Here is a 24,650-nt window from a genome sequence, read left to right as displayed (position 1 = left end):
TCTGTAACCGAGGGGGAAGGGTATCCCGGGGGGGGGCTCACTGTTCCGGGAATGGGGGTAAACCCCTGGGTCTGGTGACGGGGGTTCACCTGCTGTATGTTTAAAAACTGATTACCAATTGCAACCTGAACCTCACACCATGAATGCAGGTACCGGGACTACAAGAGTCACTATCGATATTATCCAGTCAACACCAATATAATGTTACTCGAGAATCGACATTGATGGTGTCGGTATTCTAGAGAAACTATTCCCTCTGTCCGGGGAGTTATAACCTTGAGGGGTTCAGGGGAGATGTCAGGAAGCACTGCCTCACACAGGGAGTGGAAATCGAGAACTCCCCCCCCTCCACAGAAAGCTGAGGGGCTGGGGGTTAATTGGAAATTCCACAGTGGAGTGATGATTGTTGTTGGGCCAGGATAATAAGGGTCACGGAACCCGGACGGGTAAGGTAGAGTTAAGATACAGCTCAGCCACGATCGAATGGAGGGGGGCCCCCCCGAATAGCCCTGCCGCACTCGTGTTACACCAATGGACTCGTGCGGAGATTGGCCCAAGTCTTAAAAAAAAACACACCGTACTCGCCCTGAGGGAAACATTTATTAAAGAGAATCTTTATTTACAGTTTACAAATATCAGACATGGAGAAATATTTAAAACCACGAGTTTAAGAGAACGGTTCCCGTCGCCTGCTCCGAGCGACATCCAGACTCTCGTGCCGCTCGACCAGACCCGACCCGTTCCTGGTGCCAGCCCTCCCCTCCCCTCTCCGTCACTGCAGGGAAACGCTCAGGCCGTAGACCACGGGAGACGCCCCGATCAGGTACTTTAACTTGGGCGCCTGTCGAGCGCGGGAGATGTAGTCGAGGATTGAGGCCTGTGAGCCAGCCTGCAGCCACCCCCTCAGGAGATGCTCCATGTAGCGGTCGATGTCCTTGTCAGTCACGTCCCACAGGTTCCCCAGGAACAGGGGGCTGGGGGAGGAAAGGAGAGGGCAGCGGTTACAAGAGTCACTGACACAGGACCCCCTCCCGGGAGGCGGGGGCGCTCGGACCCCCTCCCATCGTCTGATTAATCCCACTCCCCCCTGCTCTTTTCCCCCCCCCCCAGAGTCCTGCAATTTTTCCTCTTCCAGTGTTTATCCAATTCCCTTTTTGAGAGTTATTATTGAATCTGCTCCCACCGCCCTCAGGCAGTGAATTCCAGATCAGAACTCACTGCGTAAAAAGACAAACATTCTCCCCTCCCCTCGAGACTCTGGCTCTACAGACAAGTGGAGACAGTGTCCCGAGGGGGAGGGTCAGTCGGTCACTCACCAGCCGGCCATCATGTACTTGAGGACGATTCCAGCTCCTTCCAGGTTCCCGCGCAGGGCGAGAGTGGCACTGCTGCACCCGACCAGGAGTGAGGCAGCTCGGCAGTTCAGCTTCTGAATCTCCTGCCCCTCCAGGAAACGGACACCAGCTCCGTGACCCGCGTACCTGCGAGACCCCCGCAGACGGGTTAGAGAGACACAGAAAGAGCGAGACCACCCCCCCCCCACTGCCTGTCCAACCCGAGGTATTAGAGTCACTACTTACACATAGAGGTCCCGGTTACTCAGCACTGAGCGCAGCTTCTCCTCACTGGGCCCACTCCCCACCACTCCTTCCCATCCGTCCTTCCTACAGGTCAAAGAACAAGAGAGTCAGACAGGGAACGGTCAGTGCCTGGGGGGGGGGGCGGGCAGGGGGATTACAGGGAGACACACCAACACAGGAGGGGGGGGGGGGAAGACGGGACAACAGGGGGATTACAGAGAGACACACCAACACAGGGTAACACTGGGGGGAGATTACAGAGAGACACAAACACAGGGTAACACTGGGGGGAGATTACAGAGAGACACACCAACACAGGGTAACACTGGGGGGAGATTACAGAGAGACACACCAACACAGGGTAACACTGGGGGGAGATTACAGAGAGACACAAACACAGGGTAACACTGGGGGGAGATTACAGAGAGACACACCAACACAGGCCAACACTGGGGGGAGATTACAGAGAGACACACCAACACAGGCCAACACTGGGGGGAGATTACAGAGAGACACACCAACACAGGCCAACACTGGGGGGAGATTACAGAGAGACACCAACACAGGGTAACACTGGGGGGAGATTACAGAGAGACACACCAACACAGGCCAACACTGGGGGGAGATTACAGAGAGACACACCAACACAGGCCAACACTGGGGGGAGATTACAGAGAGACACACCAACACAGGCCAACACTGGGGGGAGATTACAGAGAGACACACCAACACAGGCCAACACTGGGGGGAGATTACAGAGAGACACAAACACAGGCCAACACTGGGGGGAGATTACAGAGAGACACACCAACACAGGGTAACACAGGGAGGAGATTACAGAGAGACACACCAACACAGGGTAACACTGGGGGGAGATTACAGAGAGACACACCAACACAGGCCAACACTGGGGGGAGATTACAGAGAGACACACCAACACAGGCCAACACTGGGGGGAGATTACAGAGAGACACACCAACACAGGCCAACACTGGGGGGAGATTACAGAGAGACACACCAACACAGGGTAACACTGGGGGGAGATTACAGAGAGACACACCAACACAGGCCAACACTGGGGGGAGATTACAGGGAGACACACCAACACAGGCCAACACTGGGGGGAGATTACAGAGAGACACACCAACACAGGGTAACACTGGGGGGAGATTACAGAGAGACACACCAACACAGGGTAACACTGGGGGGAGATTACAGAGAGACACACCAACACAGGGTAACACTGGGGGGAGATTACAGAGAGACACACCAACACAGGGTAACACTGGGGGGAGATTACAGAGAGACACACCAACACAGGGTAACACTGGGGGGAGATTACAGAGAGACACACCAACACAGGCCAACACTGGGGGGAGATTACAGAGAGAGACACCAACACAGGGTAACACTGGGGGGAGATTACAGAGAGACACACCAACACAGGCCAACACTGGGGGGAGATTACAGAGAGACACCAACACAGGCCAACACTGGGGGGAGATTACAGAGAGACACACCAACACAGGCCAACACTGGGGGGAGATTACAGAGAGACACACCAACACAGGGTAACACTGGGGGAGATTACAGAGAGACACACCAACACAGGCCAACACTGGGGGGAGATTACAGAGAGACACCAACACAGGCCAACACTGGGGGGAGATTACAGAGAGACACACCAACACAGGCCAACACTGGGGGGAGATTACAGAGAGACACACCAACACAGGGTAACACTGGGGGGAGATTACAGAGAGACACACCAACACAGGGTAACACTGGGGGGAGATTACAGAGAGACACACCAACACAGGCCAACACTGGGGGGAGATTACAGAGAGACACACCAACACAGGGTAACACTGGGGGGAGATTACAGAGACACACACCAACACAGGCCAACACTGGGGGGAGATTACAGAGAGACACCAACACAGGCCAACACTGGGGGGAGATTACAGAGAGACACACCAACACAGGCCAACACTGGGGGGAGATTACAGAGAGACACACCAACACAGGGTAACACTGGGGGGAGATTACAGAGAGACACACCAACACAGGGTAACACTGGGGGGAGATTACAGAGAGACACACCAACACAGGCCAACACTGGGGGGAGATTACAGAGAGACACACCAACACAGGGTAACACTGGGGGAGATTACAGAGAGACACACCAACACAGGCCAACACTGGGGGGAGATTACAGAGAGACACACCAACACAGGGTAACACTGGGGGAAGATTACAGAGAGACACACCAACACAGGCCAACACTGGGGGAAGATTACAGAGAGACACACCAACACAGGCCAACACTGGGGGGAGATTACAGAGAGACACACCAACACAGGCCAACACTGGGGGGAGATTACAGAGAGACACACCAACACAGGCCAACACTGGGGGGGGGGGGGGGGGGAAGACGGGACAACAGGGGGATTACAGGGAGACACACCAACACAGGCCAACACTGGTGGGGGGAGAGATAACAGAGACTTTTAAAAAAGGGAGAGAAAATCAGGGAATTACAGACCGGTTGGCCTAACATCAGTAGTGGGGAAAATGTTAGAGTCTATTCTGAAGGATGTGATAACAGAACACTTGGAGGGCATTAATGGGATTGGACAAAGTCAGCATGGGTTTATGAAAGGGAAATCATGCTTAACAAATCGACTGGAGATTTGCGAGGGTGTAACTAGTAGAATAGATAGGGGAGAACCAGTGGATGTGGTGTATTTGGATTTTCAGAAGGCTTTTGATAAGGTCCCACACAAGAGGTTAGTGTGTAAAATTAAAGCACATGGGATTGGGGGAATATCCTGGCATGGATTGAGAATTGGTTGACAGACAGGAAACAGAGAGTGGGAATAAACGGGTCTTTTTCCGGGTGGCAGGCAGTGACTAGTGGGGTACCGCAGGGATCAGTGCTTGGGCCCCAGCTATTCACAATATATATCAATGATTTGGATGAGGGAACTGAATGTAACATTTCCAAGTTTGCAGACGACACAAAGCTGGGGTGGAATGTGAGCTGTGAGGAGGATGCAAAGAGGCTCCAATGTGATTTAGACAACTTGGGTGAGTGGGCAAGAACATGGCAGATGCAGTATAACGTGGATAAATGTGAGGTTATCCACTTTGGTTGTAAAAACAGAAAGACAGATTATCTGAATGGTGATAGATTGGGAAAAGGGGAGGTGCAACGAGACCTGGGTGTCCTTGTACACCAGTCGCTGAAAGCAAGCATTCAGGTGCAGCAAGCGGTTAGGAAGGTGAATGGTCTGTTGGCCTTCATTGCAAGAGGATTTGAGTACAGGAGCAGGGATGTCTTACTGCAGTTATACAGGGCCTTGGTGAGACCACATCTGGAGTATTGTGTGCAGTTTTGGTCTCCTTATCTGAGGAAGGATGTCCTTGCCACGGAGGGAGTGCAATGAAGGTTTACCAGACTGATTCCTGGGATGGCAGGACTGACGTATGAGGAGAGATTGGGTCGATTAGGCCTATATTCACTGGAGTTTAGAAGAATGAGAGGTGATCTCATCAAAACATATAAAATTCTAACAGGACTAGACAGACTAGATGCAGGGAGGATGTTCCCGATGTCTGGGGAGTCCAGAACCAGGAGTCACAGTCTCAGGATACGGGGTATGCCATTTAGAACCGAGATGAGGAGAAATGTCTTCACTCAGAGGGTGGTGAACCTGTGGAATTCTCTACCACAGAAGGCAGTGGAGGCCAAGTCATTAGATGTATTCAAGAAGGAGATAGATATATTTCTTAATGCTAAAGGGATCAAGGGATATGGGGAAAAAGCCGGAACAGGGTACTGAGTTAGACAATCAGCCATGATCATTTTGAATGGCGGAGTAGGCCCGAAGGGCCGAATGGCCAACTCTTGCTCCTATTTTCTATATTTTCTACGAGACACATCAAGGGCCAACACTGAGGGGGGAATTACAGAGACACAACACAGGCAAACACTACACCTGAGGGGGGTTTAACAGAAACTTAACTGGACCAGTCATATAAATACTGTGGCTACAAGAGCAGGTCAGAGGCTGGGTATTCTGCAGCGAGTGACTCACCTCCTGACTCCCCAAAGCCTTTCCACCATCGACAAGGCACAAGTCAGGAGTGTGATGGAATACTCTCCACTTGCCTGGATGAGTGCAGCTCCAACAACACTCAAGGAGCTCGACACCATCCAGGACAAAGCAGCCCGCTTGATTGGCACCCCATCCACCACCCTAAACATTCACTCCCTTCACCACCGGCACACTGTGGCTGCAGTGTGTACCATCCACAGGATGCACTGCAGCCACTCGCCAAGGCTTCTTCGACAGCACCTCCCAAACCCGCGACCTCTACCACCTAGAAGGACAAGGGCAGCAGGCACATGGGAACAACACCACCTGCACGTTCCCCTCCAAGTCACACACCATCCTGACTTGGAAATATATCGCCGTTCCTTCATCGTCGCTGGGTCAAAATCCTGGAACTCCCTTCCTAACAGCACTGTGGGAGAACCGTCACCACACGGACTGCAGCGGTTCAAGAAGGCGGCTCACCACCACCTTCTCAAGGGGCAATCAGGGATGGGCAATAAATGCCGGCCTCGCCAGCGACGCCCACATCCCGTGAACGAATAAAAAAAACAGGCCAACACTGAGAGGGGGGGGGGTTTACAGAGACACAACACAGGCCAACACTGCAGGGCTGCTACACTCTGAACCCCCACCCTAGATACAGACAGACCAGCCCTGGGATTAACCCTACTCCCCAGCCTAAACTGGTGCCTCAGGAGTGCCAGCCATTCAGCATGTGTAAAACCAGGCCGTTACTTGACCTCCTAGTGTGCTCAGAGTAAAGGATTCATTCGCCCTCCCCTCCCCTCGGAACTAACCTTGACGAGGGTCACCAGCCCCTCACCCAGGAAGTAACAGCCCAGACCGCGCGAGCAGACTGGGCACCGCCCACTCCAGCAGAGGTTGGGGTTCGGAGATGGTGGGGTGTGATATCAGGAGCTGCTGGGCCTTTCTGGGTGTCCCTCTGAATCCACCAAGGGGATCGAGGATTTGCCTCAGTTACACAGACAAGGTCACAGCCCAGGGCTGCCCCACACAACGATTTAACAGCTGGCAGTGGGGCACAAACCTTTGAAACCAGTCCTTGAAAGTCTTCTCCGTGTTGGGGAGGTTTCCCTGAGGGTTTAAGACGTAGAACACGCTGTCAGGATTCACCCCCTCTGTCAGTACTGACTTCAGCTGGTTCTGTAAGGGAAAGAGCACCTGTGGTTACAGATAGCAGGAGAGAACATTCGGTGTAGCGGGAGCAAGTGTTTGAGTCGAGAGGACACCAAATGCAGAGGGAGCTTTAGCAGGTGGAACCCTGCAAGTGAAGGGATGCAGTACCAGACAGCCCAGAGATCCCCAGCCCACCGTCACTCACCTTTCTGGCCACCATGTAGCCGAGGAGGAATCGAAGAGATGGTAATCGGGAGACACGGTGAGCTCGCAGAATGGGCACACTCTCCCAGGGCAGTCTCTGCAGATGCTGCAAACACAACAGGTTAATTCAGAGACAGACAGACTGACTGACCGACCCCTCGGGGACAGGGACAGAAACTGCCTGCAAAAATACCACATCCTCCCAATCCAGAACTGTCACAGGCCCAGTCTCCCTCCAGCACCCAGTTCTCTCCTCCCCAAATACACCCCTCACTATCAGAGGGAACTGGGGGGGGGTTAATACACAGACCGCCCGTCACTATCAGAGGGAACTGGGGGGGGGGGTTAATACACAGACCGCCCGTCACTATCAGTAGGAACTCGGGGGGGGGGTTTAATACACAGACCGCCCGTCTATCAGAGGGAACTGGGGGGGGGGGTTAATACACAGACCGCCCGTCACTATCAGTAGGAACTCGGGGGGGGGGTTTAATACACAGACCGCCCGTCACTATCAGGGGGAACTGGGGGGGGGGTTTAATACACAGACCGCCCGTCACTATCAGGGGGAACTGGGGGGGGGGGGGGGTTAATACACAGACCGCCCGTCACTATCAGGGGGAACTGGGGGGGGGGGTTAATACACAGACCGCCCGTCACTATCAGTAGGAACTCGGGGGGGGGGTTTAATACACAGACCGCCCGTCTATCAGAGGGAACTGGGGGGGGGGGGTTAATACACAGACCGCCCGTCACTATCAGAGGGAACTGGGGGGTTAATACACAGACCGCCCGTCACTATCAGGGGGAACTGGGGGGGGGGGGGGGGGGGGTTAATACACAGACCGCCCGTCACTATCAGGGGGAACTGGGTGGGGGGGGGGGGGGGTTAATACACAGACCGCCCGTCACTATCAGGGGGAACTGGGGGGGGGGGGGGGGGGGGTTAATACACAGACCGCCCGTCACTATCAGGGGGAACTGGGGGGGGGGGGGGGGGGGTTAATACACAGACCGCCCGTCACTATCAGGGGGAACTGGGGGGGGGGGGGGGGGTTAATACACAGACCGCCCGTCACTATCAGGGGGAACTGGGGGGGGGGTTAATACACAGACCGCCCGTCACTATCAGTAGGAACTCGGGGGGGGGGGTTTAATACACAGACCGCCCGTCACTATCAGGGGGAACTGGGGGGGGGGGTTAATACACAGACCGCCCGTCACTATCAGTAGGAACTCGGGGGGGGGGGGTTTAATACACAGACCGCCCGTCACTATCAGGGGGAACTGGGGGGGGGTTTAATACACAGACCGCCCGTCACTATCAGAGGGAACTGGGGGGTTAATACACAGACCGCCCGTCACTATCAGGGGGAACTGGGGGGTTAATACACAGACCGCCCGTCACTATCAGGGGGAACTGGGGGGGGGGGGGGGGGTTAATACACAGACCGCCCGTCACTATCAGGGGGAACTCGGGGGTTAATACACAGACCGCCCGTCACTATCAGGGGGAACTGGGGGGGGGGTTAATACACAGACCGCCCGTCACTATCAGTAGGAACTCGGGGGGGGGGGGTTTAATACACAGACCGCCCGTCACTATCAGGGGGAACTGGGGGGGGGTTTAATACACAGACCGCCCGTCACTATCAGAGGGAACTGGGGGGTTAATACACAGACCGCCCGTCACTATCAGGGGGAACTGGGGGGGGGGGGGGGGGGTTAATACACAGACCGCCCGTCACTATCAGAGGGAACTGGGGGGTTAATACACAGACCGCCCGTCACTATCAGGGGGAACTCGGGGGTTAATACACAGACCGCCCGTCACTATCAGGGGGAACTCGGGGGTTAATACACAGACCGCCCGTCACTATCAGAGGGAACTGGGGGGGGGGGGGGGGGGGGTTAATACACAGACCGCCCGTCACTATCAGGGGGAACTCGGGGGTTAATACACAGACCGCCCGTCACTATCAGGGGGAACTCGGGGGTTAATACACAGACCGCCCGTCACTATCAGGGGGAACTCGGGGGTTAATACACAGACCGCCCGTCACTATCAGTAGGATCTCGGAGGGGGGGGGTTAATACACAGACCGCCCGTCACTATCAGGGGGAACTCGGGGGTTAATACACAGACCGCCCGTCACTATCAGTAGGATCTCGGAGGGGGGGGGTTAATACACAGACCGCCCGTCACTATCAGGGGGAACTCGGGGGTTAATACACAGACCGCCCGTCACTATCAGGGGGAACTCGGGGGTTAATACACAGACCGCCCGTCACTATCAGGGGGAACTCGGGGGTTAATACACAGACCGCCCGTCACTATCAGGGGGAACTCGGGGGTTAATACACAGACCGCCCGTCACTACACATACTTGATGTTCAGGTACGGACAGGCGGAGTGCAGATGCAGCGAAAACAGCGACTCCCCTCCCATTCTCCATTCTCTCCTCCCCATCATGGGCACTGACTGCCCGGTCTTGTGGGAGCCCTGCCAGCCTGACATTCACACTGCCCCCCTCCCTGACCCAAAGGCAGGGCAGACTCTGCTCTTCCCCACACCTCTCTCGGGACAGTAACCCACTGATTCACACTGACCCCCCCCTCCCTGACCCAAAGGCAGGGCAGACTCTGCTCTTCCCCACACCTCTCTCGGGACAGTAACCCTCTGATTCACACTGACCCCCCCCTGACCCAAAGGCAGGGCAGACTCTGCTCTTCCCCACACCTCTCTCGGGACAGTAACCCTCTGATTTACACTGACCCCCCTCCCTGACCCAAAGGCAGGGCAGACTCTGCTCTTTCCCACACCTCTCTCGGGACAGTAACCCACTGATTCACACTGCCCCCCTCCCTGACCCAAAGGCAGGGCTCTGCTCTTCCCCACACCTCTCTCGGGACAGTAACCCTCTGATTTACACTGACCCCCCCCTGACCCAAAGGCAGGGCAGACTCTGCTCTTTCCCACACCTCTCTCGGGACAGTAACCCACTGATTCACACTGCCCCCCTCCCTGACCCAAAGGCAGGGCTCTGCTCTTCCCCACACCTCTCTCGGGACAGTAACCCTCTGATTTACACTGACCCCCCTCCCTGACCCAAAGGCAGGGCAGGGCTCTGCTCTTCCCCACACCTCTCTCAGGACAGTAACCCTCTGATTCACACTGCCCCCCTCCCTGACCCAAAGGCAGGGCAGACTCTGCTCTTCCCCACACCTCTCTCGGGACAGTAACCCTCTGATTTACACTGACCCCCCTCCCTGACCCAAAGGCAGGGCAGACTCTGCTCTTTCCCACACCTCTCTCGGGACAGTAACCCACTGATTCACACTGCCCCCCTCCCTGACCCAAAGGCAGGGCAGACTCTGCTCTTCCCCACACCTCTCTCGGGACAGTAACCCTCTGATTCACACTGACCCCCTCCCTGACCCAAAGGCAGGGCAGACTCTGCTCTTCCCCACACCTCTCTCGGGACAGTAACCCTCTGATTTACACTGACCCCCCTCCCTGACCCAAAGGCAGGGCAGACTCTGCTCTTCCCCACACCTCTCTCGGGACAGTAACCCTCTGATTCACACTGCCCCCCTCCCTGACCCAAAGGCAGGGCTCTGCTCTTCCCCACACCTCTCTCGGGACAGTAACCCTCTGATTCACACTGCCCCCCTCCCTGACCCAAAGGCAGGGCTCTGCTCTTCCCCACACCTCTCTCGGGACAGTAACCCTCTGATTCACACTGCCCCCCTCCCTGACCCAAAGGCAGGGCTCTGCTCTTCCCCACACCTCTCTCGGGACAGTAACCCACTGATTCACACTGCCCCCCTCCCTGACCCAAAGGCAGGGCTCTGCTCTTCCCCACACCTCTCTCGGGACAGTAACCCTCTGATTTACAAAGCCTCCTTTCACTTCAGGATTTTTTTTTTTTACCTTGTCCAGTATGAGAACGAGCTGGGAGGACTGGCCGGAGGACGGGCCAGAGAGTGTCTTCAGCCTGTCCACAGCCTCCTGCAAACGGATTCTCACCTCAGCAGCACTCTCCCCACACAATCCTTCAGCAAGAGACTGGATATTCGGCGCAGTCAGGAGCTGCGGGGCTCTTAGAACGGCCTGAAAATGGAAACATTCAGGAGGTGAGAACCAGTCGGAATCCAGCCCGATCCTCCGGGAGGAGACACAAACGTCTGAGGTGAACCCTGGATCCGTACCTGCAACAGCTGCTCATCCACGTTGGTGTAGCCCCTCTCCCCCAGGAATCTGCTGACAGCAGCAGCCTCCACTTTGAGCCGGGGGTCCTCGGAGACGGGCAGGAGGAGCCCCTTCCAGCAGCCCAGGATACCAGTCTCCAGTGATTCCAACAATTCCTGCAGAGCACACGAGGCCAGTGAGACACAGAGCCGAGATCCTGGGGTCGCCGCTGCAGGTCACCCACTCTCCGGGAGGGCCGACTCGCGCCACTGACCAGCCCGCAACAGGAGAATGCACAATGGCCGGCCCCACACTTGCTCCTGGGTCACCCCGATGCCCAGTCCCCCCCACGTTAGTTTACCGCCCTACCTTCATGCGTTGGTCCAGTGACGTCCGCCCGTCCCACCAGGCTTTCAGCTCAGTCACCTTGCTGATTTCTTTCTGCTCTCTGAGAATTGCATCAAACTCTCCCAGCAGTGAGCTCACAGAGACCTGCGACAAAGTGGGAACATTACTGGGTGCAGAGGACAAAATCACACCTTTCAAATAAAGAACCAACTTCATTGATACAGTCACTTTCCCCACCCCAGGAGGCCTCAAACCGCCCCACAGCCAATGAAGCACAGTCACTGTGGTGATGGAGGGAAACAGCAGGCAAGTTGTGCACAGCAAGATCCCACACACAGCAGAGATAACGCCCAGGCAATCTGTTTTACTGATGTTGGTTGGAGGATAAATATTGGCCCCTGGACACCGGGGAGAACTCCCCCTGCTCTTCTTCCAATGGTGCCCATTACGTCCCTCGGCCCCGCCCCTCCTCTCCTCTCCCGCGCGGCGCCCTCCCTCGGCCCCGCCCCTCCTCTCCCTCGGCCCCGCCCCTCCTCTCCCTCGCGGCTGCACTGGGAGTGTCGGCTTGGATTATGGGCTCGAACCAGAACCTGGGGTCAGAGAGTTAGGCACGAGGTCCGACACTGCTGAGTATTTTGGCTCCAGGGATTATGGGTTAATAAAACCAACCACTTGTGCAGCACCAGCTGGTTCCCTGGGGCAGAGACCCCCCCAGGGCAGAGACCCCCCCCCCCCGCCTTCCCACTTACCGATCCCTGTTCCGCAGGTATCTGGACAGTCACCGGAATCTTCCCCTTCTCCAACCTCGACAGCAGCAACAGGTCTCCAGTATCTTTCAGAGACACTCCGGCCAGAGTCAACAAGCAGACGACCACACCTACACAGGACAGGTCATAGACGTTACAACATGGAAACAGGCCCTTCGGCCCAACATGTCCATGTTGCCCAGTTTATACCACTAAGCTAGTCCCAATTGCCTGCACTTGGCCCATATCCCTCTATACCCATCTTACCCATGTAACTGTCCAAATGCTTTTTAAAAGACAAAATTGTACCCGCCTCTACTACTGCCTCTGGCAGCTCGTTCCAGACACTCACCACCCTTTGAGTGAACAAATTGCCCCTCTGGACCCTTTTGTATATCTCCCCTCTCACCTTAAATCTGTGTCCCCTCGTTATAGACTCCCCTACCTTTGGGAAAAGATTTTGACTATCGACCTTATCTATGCCCCTCATTATTTTATAGACTTCGAAAAGATCACCCCTAAACCTCCGACTCTCCAGGGAAAAAAGTCCCAGTCTGTCTAACCTCTCCCTATAAGTCAAACCATCAAGTCCCGGTAGCATCCTAGTAAATCTTTTCTGCACTCTTTCTAGTTTAATAATATCCTTTCTATAATAGGGTGACCAGAACTGTACACAGTATTCCAAGTGTGGCCTCACCAATGCCCTGTACAACTTCAACAAGACATCCCAACTCCTGCATTCAATGTTCCGACCAATGAAACCAAGCATGCTGAATGCCTTCTTCACCACCCTATCCACCTGTGACTCCACTTTCAAGGAGCTATGAACCTGTACTCCTAGATCTCTTTGTTCGAAAACTCTCCCCAACGCCCTACCATTAACGGAGTAGGTCCTGGCCCGATTCGATCTACCAAAATGCATCACATCACATTTATCTAAATTAAACTCCATCTGCCATTCATCGGCCCACTGGCCCAATTTATCAAGATCCCGTTGCAATCCTAGATAACCTTCTTCACTGTCCACAATGCCACCAATCTTGGTGTCATCTGCAAACTTACTAACCATGCCTCCTAAATTCTCATCCAAATCATTAATATAAATAACAAACAACAGCGGACCCAGCACCGATCCCTGAGGCACACCACTGGACACAGGCATCCAGTTTGAAAAACAACCCTCTACAACCACCCTCTGTCTTCTGTCGTCAAGCCAATTTTGTATCCAATTGGCTATCTCACCTTGGATCCCGTGAGATTTAACCTTATGCAACAACCTACCATGCGGTACCTTGTCAAAGGCTTTGCTAAAGTCCATGTAGACCACGTCTACTGCACAGCCCTCATCTATCTTCTTGGTTACCCCTTCAAAAAACTCAATCAAATTCGTGAGACATGATTTTCCTCTCAAAACCATGCTGACTGTTCCTAATCAGTCCCTGCCTCTCCAAATGCCTGTAGATCCTGTCCCTCAGAATACCCTCTAACAACTTACCCACTACAGATGTCAGGCTCACCGGTCTGTAGTTCCCAGGCTTTTCCCTGCCGCCCTTCTTAAACAAAGGCACAACATTTGCTACCCTCCAATCTTCAGGCACCTCACCTGCAGCGGTGGATGATTCAAATATCTCTGCTAGGGGACCCGCAATTTCCTCCCTAACCTCCCATAACGTCCTGGGATACATTTCATCAGGTCCCGGAGATTTATCTACCTTGATGCGCGTTAAGACTTCCAGCACCTCCCTCTCTGTAATATGTACACTCCTCAAGAAATCACTATTTATTTCCCCAAGTTCCCTAACATCCATCTCAACCGTAAATACCGATGTGAAATATTCATTCAGGATCTCACCCATCTCTTGTGGTTCCGCACATAGATGACCTTGTTGATCCTTAAGAGGCCCTACTCTCTCCCTACTTACTCTTTTGCCCTTTATGTATTTGTAGAAGCTCTTTGGATTCTCCTTTGCCTTATCTGCCAAAGCAATCTCATGTCCTCTTTTTGCCCTCCTGATTTCTCTCTTAACTCTATTCCGGCAATCACTATACTCTTCAAGGGATCCACTTGATCCCAGCTGCCTATGCATGTCATATGCCTCCTTCTTCTTTTTGACTAGTGCCTCAATCTCCCGAGTCATCCAAGGTTCCCTACTTCTACCAGCCTTGCCCTTCACTTTATAAGGAATGTGCTTACCCTGAACCCTGCTTAACACACTTTTGAAAGCCTCCCACTTACCAGACGTCCCTTTGCCTGCCAACAGACTCTCCCAATCAACTTCTGAAAGTTCCTGTCTAATACCATCAAAATTGGCCTTTCCCCAATTTAGAATTTTAACTTTTGGGCCAGACCTATCATTCTCCATAGCTATCTTAAAACTAATGGAATTATGATCACTGGTCCCAAAGTGATCTCTCACTAACACTTCTGTCACCTGCCCTTCCTTATTTCCCAAGAGGAGGTCAAGTTTTGCCCCCGCTCGAGTCGGGCCATCCACATACTGAATGAGAAATTCCTCCTGAATACACTCCACAAATTTCTCTCCATCCAAGCCCCTAATGCTATGGCTGTCCCAGTCAATGTTGGGAAAGTTAAAGTCCCCTACTATTACCACCCTATTTTTCTTGCAGCTGTCTGTAATCTCCTTACATATTTGCTCCTCAATTTCCCGTTGACTATTTGGGGGTCTGTAGTACAATCCTATCAAAGTGATCTCTCCCTTCTTATTTTTCAGTTCTACCCATATAGACTCAGTGGGCAAACCCTCGGATATATCCCCTCTCACTACTGCCGTGATGTTCTCCCTAATCAAGAACGCAACTCCCCCTCCTCTCTTACCTCCTGCTCTATCTTTCCTATAGCATCTGTACCCTGGAACATTGAGCTGCCAGTCCTGCCCCAGGTCAGTTAATACAGTATAGTACCACCTATACAGGACAGGTCAGTTAATACAGTATAGTACCACCTACACAGGACAGGTCAGTTAACACAGTATAGTACCACCTACACAGGACAGGTCAGTTAACACAGTATAGTACCACCTACACAGGACAGGACAGTTAACACAGTATAGTACCACCTACACAGGACAGGTCAATTAACACAGTATAGTACCACCTACACAGGACAGGACAGTTAACACAGTATAGTACCACCTGCACAGGACAGGACAGTTAACACAGTATAGTACCACCAGGACAAGACAGGTCAGTTAACACAGTATAGTACCACCTACACAGGACAGGTCAGTTAACACAGTATAGTACCACCTACACAGGACAGTTAACACAGTATAGTACCACCAGGACAGGTCAGTTAATACAGTATAGTACCACCTACACAGGACAGGTCAGTTAACACAGTATAGTACCACCCCTACACAGGACAGGTCAGTTAACACAGTATAGTACCACCTACACAGGACAGGTCAGTTAACACAGTATAGTACCACCCCTACACAGGACAGGACAGTTAACACAGTATAGTACCACCTACACAGGACAGGTCAGTTAACACAGTATAGTACCACCCCTACACAGGACAGGTCAGTTAACACAGTATAGTACCACCAGGACAGGTCAGGTCAGTTAACACAGTATAGTACCACCAGCACAGGACAGGTCAGTTAACACAGTATAGTACCACCAGGACAAGACAGGACAGTTAATACAGTATAGTACCACCAGGACAAGACAGGACAGTTAATACAGTATAGTACCACCTACACAGGACAGGTCAGTTAACACAGTATAGTACCACCAGGACAAGACAGGACAGTTAATACAGTATAGTACCACCAGGACAAGACAGGTCAGTTAATACAGTATAGTACCACCTACACAGGACAGGTCAGTTAACACAGTATAGTACCACCAGGACAAGACAGGTCAGTTAACACAGTATAGTACCACCAGGACAAGACAGGTCAGTTAACACAGTATAGTACCACCAGGACAAGACAGGTCAGTTAACACAGTATAGTACCACCAGGACAGGTCAGTTAACACAGTATAGTACCACCTACACAGGACAGGTCAGTTAACACAGTATAGTACCACCAGGACAAGACAGGACAGTTAACACAGTATAGTACCACCAGGACAAGACAGGTCAGTTAACACAGTATAGTACCACCAGGACAAGACAGGTCAGTTAACACAGTATAGTACCACCAGGACAGGTCAGTTAACACAGTATAGTACCACCTACACAAGACAGGTCAGTTAACACAGTATAGTACCACCTACACAGGACAGGACAGTTAACACAGTATAGTACCACCTACACAGGACAGGACAGTTAATACAGTATAGTACCACCCTTACACAGGACAGGTCAGTTAACACAGTATAGTACCACCTACACAGGACAGGTCAGTTAACACAGTATAGTACCACCAGGACAAGACAGGACAGTTAACACAGTATAGTACCACCTACACAGGACAGGTCAGTTAACACAGTATAGTACCACCAGGACAAGACAGGACAGTTAACACAGTATAGTACCACCAGGACAAGACAGGACAGTTAACACAGTATAGTACCACCTACACAGGACAGGTCAGTTAACACAGTATAGTACCACCAGGACAAGACAGGACAGTTAACACAGTATAGTACCACCTACACAGGACAGGTCAGTTAACACAGTATAGTACCACCTACACAGGACAGGTCAGTTAACACAGTATAGTACCACCTACACAGGACAGGTCAGTTAACACAGTATAGTACCACCTACACAGGACAGGTCAGTTAATACAGTATAGTACCACCTACACAGGACAGGTCAGTTAACACAGTATAGTACCACCTACACAGGACAGGTCAGTTAACACAGTATAGTACCACCTACACAGGACAGGACAGTTAACACAGTATAGTACCACCTACACAGGACAGGTCAGTTAACACAGTATAGTACCACCAGGACAAGACAGGACAGTTAACACAGTATAGTACCACCAGCACAGGACAGGTCAGTTAACACAGTATAGTACCACCTACACAGGACAGGTCAGTTAATACAGTATAGTACCACCTACACAGGACAGGTCAGTTAACACAGTATAGTACCACCTACACAGGACAGGTCAGTTAACACAGTATAGTACCACCTACACAGGACAGGTCAGTTAACACAGTATAGTACCACCAGGACAAGACAGGACAGTTAACACAGTATAGTACCACCAGCACAGGACAGGTCAGTTAACACAGTATAGTACCACCTACACAGGACAGGACAGTTAACACAGTATCGTACCACCTACACAGGACAGGACAGTTAACAGTATAGTACCACCTACACAGGACAGGACAGTTAACACAGTATAGTACCACCTACACAGGACAGTTAATACAGTATAGTACCACCTACACAGGACAGTTAATACAGTATAGTACCACCTACACAGGACAGTTAATACAGTATAGTACCACCTACACAGGACAGTTAATACAGTATAGTACCACCTACACAGGACAGTTAATACAGTATAGTACCACCTACACAGGACAGGATGATACTGGACAGGACTGGAGTTAAACAGTATAACACCACAGGACTGGAGTTAACAAACAGTACAATACCACACAGGGCAGGGCATGCAGTGAAGACCAGTATCTTCCCAACAGCTGATTGTGATGGGAAAACAGGGCCCAAGGTGCAGAACAGGAAATCTCCACCCATCTGTGACGGGTCCCCGCTCCTCCCACCCACCCTCCCGCTGCTTGTCCATTTGTCCTAACCCCTCCCTCCAGCCAAACAAGGGTAGGTGGGTGCTGGCTCCTACCGTCTGGGATTTGCTGCAACTGGTCCTTGAAAGTGTCCCTGTTGTCCTGGGGCCACTTTGCAGGGTCAGCGAGGCTGAATTTAAACACCGAGTCCAGCTCATCGAGGTACTGGGACTGGGGGTCAGTGTCGTCACACAGGGTCAGGCCCTGCAGCCTCTCCGTCACCTCCAGGGCACGTGCCTTCTTATTCTTCCTGCAGGAAACAAAGCAGAAACCTTGCTGGTACCCAACGCCCAGCCCCGCGGCACCCAACACCCCCCCCGTGGTACCCAACACCACGCCCCCCCCCCCCCGCGGCACCCAACACCACGCCCAGCCCCGCGGCACCCAACGCCCCGGTCAGAGCTCGGCCTTGCTTTGTTACCCGATCACAACTGGGGCTGCGGTAACACAGGAACAGGAGTAGGCCATTCAGCCCCTCGTGCCTGCTCCACCATTTGATAAGATCATGGCTGATCTGTGATCTAACTCCATATACCTGCCTTTGGCCCATACCCCTTAATACCTTTGGTTGCCAAAAAGCTATCTATCTCAGATTTAAATTTAGCAATTGAGCTAGTATCAATTGCCGTTTGCGGAAGAGAGTTCCAAACTTCTACCACCCTTTGTGTGTAGAAATGTTTTCTAATCTCACTCCTGAAAGGTCTGGCTCTAATTTTTAGACTGTGCCCCTACTCCTAGAATCCCCAACCAGCGGAAATAGTTTCTCTCTATCCACCCTATCCGTTCCCCTTAATATCTTATAAACTTCGATCAGATCGCCCCTTAACCTTCGAAACTCCAGAGAATACAACCCCAATTTGTGTAATCTCTCCTCGTAACTTAACTCTTGAAGTCCGGGTATCATTCTAGTAAACCCTTAATATCTTATAAACTTATTAAAGGTAAAGAAAAATGCAATGAGTCAGTGAGTCGCAAACCCCTCCCTCAACATATCCTTCTATTTCTTTCTCCCTCGTTTATTTATTTAGGATGAGTTGAAAATCTTACTGGGCCTTTCTGTGAAGATTGTGGATCATTTGGTGCCGTGTGGTGATTGCCATCGACTCGCTCAGGAGGTACGCTGTGGTGTAGGGATCGCGGGGTCCCAGGCACAGGGCCATCAGCTGGCAGGCCTGGGAGTACAAGGTGCTGGGTGGGCAGTGACTGATGGCACAGCAGGCCTGGGACAAACAGCTGTATACAGCATCCAGGGCAGCAACATCTGGAGAGAGAGAAAGAGAGATGAAAATCCACCCACTTTATTTACAATGGGAAACCCCCCAACCACCTTCTCCAGATGATTATCCCAAAGGTTGGGGAATAGAAACAGGGAAACTAGCCCGTTCCCCCCCTCCCACCGCAGGGCCCGTTCCCACCCCCCGTACACCCCACCGGGCCCAGGTCCCCCTCTGACTCAGACACCAACCTGTGGAGGATGCCAACACAATGGGTTGGCGTTGTAGGTGGCAGCGAGACTGAGTGTCTTTCCATTCGACAGGAGGTATCCCACATTCAGGGTGTAGCGATGAGTCGCAGCGTCTCAGAACCTCACACTCAGGGACATCTCTCACCCCCACTGCACTGGAGCCTGTAGGGTTCAGGACAGAGGTGGAGGGAATTAGCAAACAGGAGGCCGGTTCTGACAGGCTCACATTCTGTTCCTCGTCCTCACAGCTTTCACCCTTCCTCAATGTGTTGCCAGTGAGAGATACATTAACCTAACAGCACCATCATCCCACACAGTGAGTGATCGATTAATCTAACACAGCACCATCATCATCCCACACAGTGAGTGATAGATTAATCTAACACAGCACCATCATCATCATCCCACACAGTGAGTGATAGATTAATCTAACACAGCACCATCATCATCATCCCACAGTGAGTGATAGATTAATCTAACACAGCATCATCATCCCACACAGTGAGTGATAGATTAATCTAACACAGCACCATCATCATCCCACACAGTGAGTGATAGATTAATCTAACACAGCACCATCATCATCCCACACAGTGAGTGATAGATTAATCTAACACAGCATCATCATCATCCCACACAGTGAGTGATAGATTAATCTAACACAGCATCATCATCATCCCACACAGTGAGTGATAGATTAATCTAACACAGCACCATCATCATCATCCCACACAGTGAGTGATAGATTAATCTAACACAGCACCATCATCATCATCCCACACAGTGAGTGATAGATTAATCTAACACAGCACCATCATCATCATCCCACACAGTGAGTGATAGATTAATCTAACACAGCACCATCATCATCCCACACAGTGAGTGATAGATTAATCTAACACAGCACCATCATCATCATCATCCCACACAGTGAGTGATAGATTAATCTAACACAGCACCATCATCATCCCACACAGTGAGTGATAGATTAATCTAACACAGCACCATCATCATCCCACACAGTGAGTGATAGATTAATCTAACACAGCACCATCATCATCATCATCCCACACAGTGAGTGATAGATTAATCTAACACAGCACCATCATCATCATCCCACACAGTGAGTGATAGATTAATCTAACACAGCACCATCATCATCATCCCACACAGTGAGTGATAGATTAATCTAACACAGCACCCCCATCATCATCATCCCACACAGTGAGTGATAGATTAATCTAACACAGCACCCCCATCACCATCATCCCACACAGTGAGTGATAGATTAATCTAACACAGCACCATCATCATCATCCCACACAGTGAGTGATAGATTAATCTAACACAGCACCATCATCATCATCCCACACAGTGAGTGATAGATTAATCTAACACAGCACCATCATCATCATCCCACACAGTGAGTGATAGATTAATCTAACACAGCACCATCATCATCCCACACAGTGAGTGATAGATTAATCTAACACAGCACCATCATCATCATCCCACACAGTGAGTGATAGATTAATCTAACACAGCACCATCATCATCCCACACAGTGAGTGATAGATTAATCTAACACAGCACCATCATCATCCCACACAGTGAGTGATAGATTAATCTAACACAGCACCATCATCATCATCCCACACAGTGAGTGATAGATTAATCTAACACAGCACCATCATCATCATCCCACACAGTGAGTGATAGATTAATCTAACACAGCACCATCATCATCATCCCACACAGTGAGTGATAGATTAATCTAACACAGCATCATCATCCCACACAGTGAGTGATAGATTAATCTAACACAGCACCATCATCATCCCACACAGTGAGTGATAGATTAATCTAACACAGCACCATCATCATCCCACACAGTGAGTGATAGATTAATCTAACACAGCATCATCATCATCCCACACAGTGAGTGATAGATTAATCTAACACAGCATCATCATCCCACACAGTGAGTGATAGATTAATCTAACACAGCACCATCATCATCATCCCACACAGTGAGTGATAGATTAATCTAACACAGCACCCCCATCATCATCATCCCACACAGTGAGTGATAGATTAATCTAACACAGCACCATCATCATCATCCCACACAGTGAGTGATAGATTAATCTAACACAGCACCATCATCATCATCCCACACAGTGAGTGATAGATTAATCTAACACAGCACCATCATCCCACACAGTGAGTGATAGATTAATCTAACACAGCACCATCATCATCATCCCACAGTGAGTGATAGATTAATCTAACACAGCACCCCCATCATCATCATCATCCCACACAGTGAGTGATAGATTAATCTAACACAGCACCATCATCATCATCCCACACAGTGAGTGATAGATTAATCTAACACAGCATCATCATCCCACACAGTGAGTGATAGATTAATCTAACACAGCATCATCATCATCCCACACAGTGAGTGATAGATTAATCTAACACAGCACCATCATCATCATCCCACACAGTGAGTGATAGATTAATCTAACACAGCACCATCATCATCATCCCACACAGTGAGTGATAGATTAATCTAACACAGCACCATCATCATCATCCCACACAGTGAGTGATAGATTAATCTAACACAGCACCATCATCATCATCATCCCACACAGTGAGTGATAGATTAATCTAACACAGCACCATCATCATCATCCCACAGTGAGTGATAGATTAATCTAACACAGCACCATCATCATCCCACACAGTGAGTGATAGATTAATCTAACACAGCACCATCATCATCCCACACAGTGAGTGATAGATTAATCTAACACAGCACCATCATCATCCCACACAGTGAGTGATAGATTAATCTAACACAGCACCATCATCATCCCACACAGTGAGTGATAGATTAATCTAACACAGCACCATCATCATCATCATCCCACACAGTGAGTGATAGATTAATCTAACACAGCACCATCATCATCCCACACAGTGAGTGATAGATTAATCTAACACAGCATCATCATCATCCCACACAGTGAGTGATAGATTAATCTAACACAGCATCATCATCATCATCCCACACAGTGAGTGATAGATTAATCTAACACAGCACCATCATCATCATCCCACACAGTGAGTGATAGATTAATCTAACACAGCACCATCATCATCATCATCCCACACAGTGAGTGATAGATTAATCTAACACAGCACCATCATCATCCCACACAGTGAGTGATAGATTAATCTAACACAGCATCATCATCCCACACAGTGAGTGATAGATTAATCGAACACAGCACCATCATCATCATCATCCCACACAGTGAGTGATAGATTAATCTAACACAGCACCATCATCATCCCACACAGTGAGTGATAGATTAATCTAACACAGCATCATCATCCCACACAGTGAGTGATAGATTAATCTAACACAGCACCATCATCATCCCACACAGTGAGTGATAGATTAATCTAACACAGCACCATCATCATCCCACACAGTGAGTGATAGATTAATCTAACACAGCATCATCATCATCCCACACAGTGAGTGATAGATTAATCTAACACAGCACCATCATCATCCCACACAGTGAGTGATAGATTAATCTAACACAGCACCACCATCATCATCCCACACAGTGAGTGATAGATTAATCTAACACAGCACCATCATCATCATCATCCCACACAGTGAGTGATAGATTAATCTAACACAGCACCATCATCATCATCATCCCACACAGTGAGTGATAGATTAATCTAACACAGCACCATCATCATCATCCCACACAGTGAGTGATAGATTAATCTAACACAGCACCCCCATCATCATCCCACACAGTGAGTGATAGATTAATCTAACACAGCATCATCATCCCACACAGTGAGTGATAGATTAATCTAACACAGCACCATCATCATCCCACACAGTGAGTGATAGATTAATCTAACACAGCACCATCATCATCATCCCACACAGTGAGTGATAGATTAATCTAACACAGCACCATCATCATCATCCCACACAGTGAGTGATAGATTAATCTAACACAGCATCATCATCATCATCCCACACAGTGAGTGATAGATTAATCGAACACAGCACCATCATCATCATCCCACACAGTGAGTGATAGATTAATCTAACACAGCATCATCATCATCATCCCACACAGTGAGTGATAGATTAATCTAACACAGCATCATCATCATCATCCCACACAGTGAGTGATAGATTAATCTAACACAGCATCATCATCATCATCCCACACAGTGAGTGATAGATTAATCTAACACAGCATCATCATCATCATCCCACACAGTGAGTGATAGATTAATCTAACACAGCACCATCATCATCATCCCACACAGTGAGTGATAGATTAATCTAACACAGCACCCCCATCATCATCCCACACAGTGAGTGATAGATTAATCTAACACAGCATCATCATCCCACACAGTGAGTGATAGATTAATCTAACACAGCACCATCATCATCCCACACAGTGAGTGATAGATTAATCTAACACAGCACCATCATCATCATCCCACACAGTGAGTGATAGATTAATCTAACACAGCACCATCATCATCATCCCACACAGTGAGTGATAGATTAATCTAACACAGCACCATCATCATCATCCCACACAGTGAGTGATAGATTAATCTAACACAGCACCATCATCATCATCATCCCACACAGTGAGTGATAGATTAATCTAACACAGCATCATCATCATCATCCCACACAGTGAGTGATAGATTAATCTAACACAGCACCACCATCATCATCCCACAGTGAGTGATAGATTAATCTAACACAGCACCCCCATCATCCCACACAGTGAGTGATAGATTAATCTAACACAGCACCATCATCATCATCCCACACAGTGAGTGATAGATTAATCTAACACAGCATCATCATCCCACACAGTGAGTGATAGATTAATCTAACACAGCATCATCATCATCCCACACAGTGAGTGATAGATTAATCTAACACACCATCATCATCATCCCACACAGTGAGTGATAGATTAATCTAACACAGCACCATCATCATCATTCCACACAGTGAGTGATAGATTAATCTAACAC

General features: G+C 50.3%; 1 protein-coding gene across 1 annotated transcript in view; it reads right to left on the bottom strand.

Annotated features, from left to right (window-relative positions):
• Nucleotides 1-598: 598 nt before the first annotated feature.
• Nucleotides 599-24,650, bottom strand: part of espl1 (extra spindle pole bodies like 1, separase) — a gene marked incomplete at its 5' end in the record, with an annotated part of 59,161 nt that continues 35,109 nt past the window's right edge. The window contains 12 exons of the mRNA XM_067976849.1: nucleotides 599-974; nucleotides 1,317-1,481; nucleotides 1,581-1,664; nucleotides 6,750-6,865; nucleotides 7,044-7,148; nucleotides 10,977-11,156; nucleotides 11,255-11,410; nucleotides 11,604-11,726; nucleotides 12,332-12,459; nucleotides 18,124-18,317; nucleotides 19,115-19,328; nucleotides 19,533-19,694. Coding sequence (XP_067832950.1) covers nucleotides 773-974; nucleotides 1,317-1,481; nucleotides 1,581-1,664; nucleotides 6,750-6,865; nucleotides 7,044-7,148; nucleotides 10,977-11,156; nucleotides 11,255-11,410; nucleotides 11,604-11,726; nucleotides 12,332-12,459; nucleotides 18,124-18,317; nucleotides 19,115-19,328; nucleotides 19,533-19,694 — 1,829 coding nt within the window. The remainder of the gene's footprint in view (nucleotides 975-1,316; nucleotides 1,482-1,580; nucleotides 1,665-6,749; nucleotides 6,866-7,043; nucleotides 7,149-10,976; nucleotides 11,157-11,254; nucleotides 11,411-11,603; nucleotides 11,727-12,331; nucleotides 12,460-18,123; nucleotides 18,318-19,114; nucleotides 19,329-19,532; nucleotides 19,695-24,650) is intronic.

The sequence above is a fragment of the Heptranchias perlo genome, unplaced genomic scaffold (genome assembly GCF_035084215.1).
Source record: "Heptranchias perlo isolate sHepPer1 unplaced genomic scaffold, sHepPer1.hap1 HAP1_SCAFFOLD_1030, whole genome shotgun sequence".
Taxonomy (NCBI): Eukaryota; Metazoa; Chordata; class Chondrichthyes; order Hexanchiformes; family Hexanchidae; genus Heptranchias; species Heptranchias perlo.
Note: the sequence above shows the minus strand (reverse complement) of the source record. Positions and strands in the feature narration are given on the sequence as shown.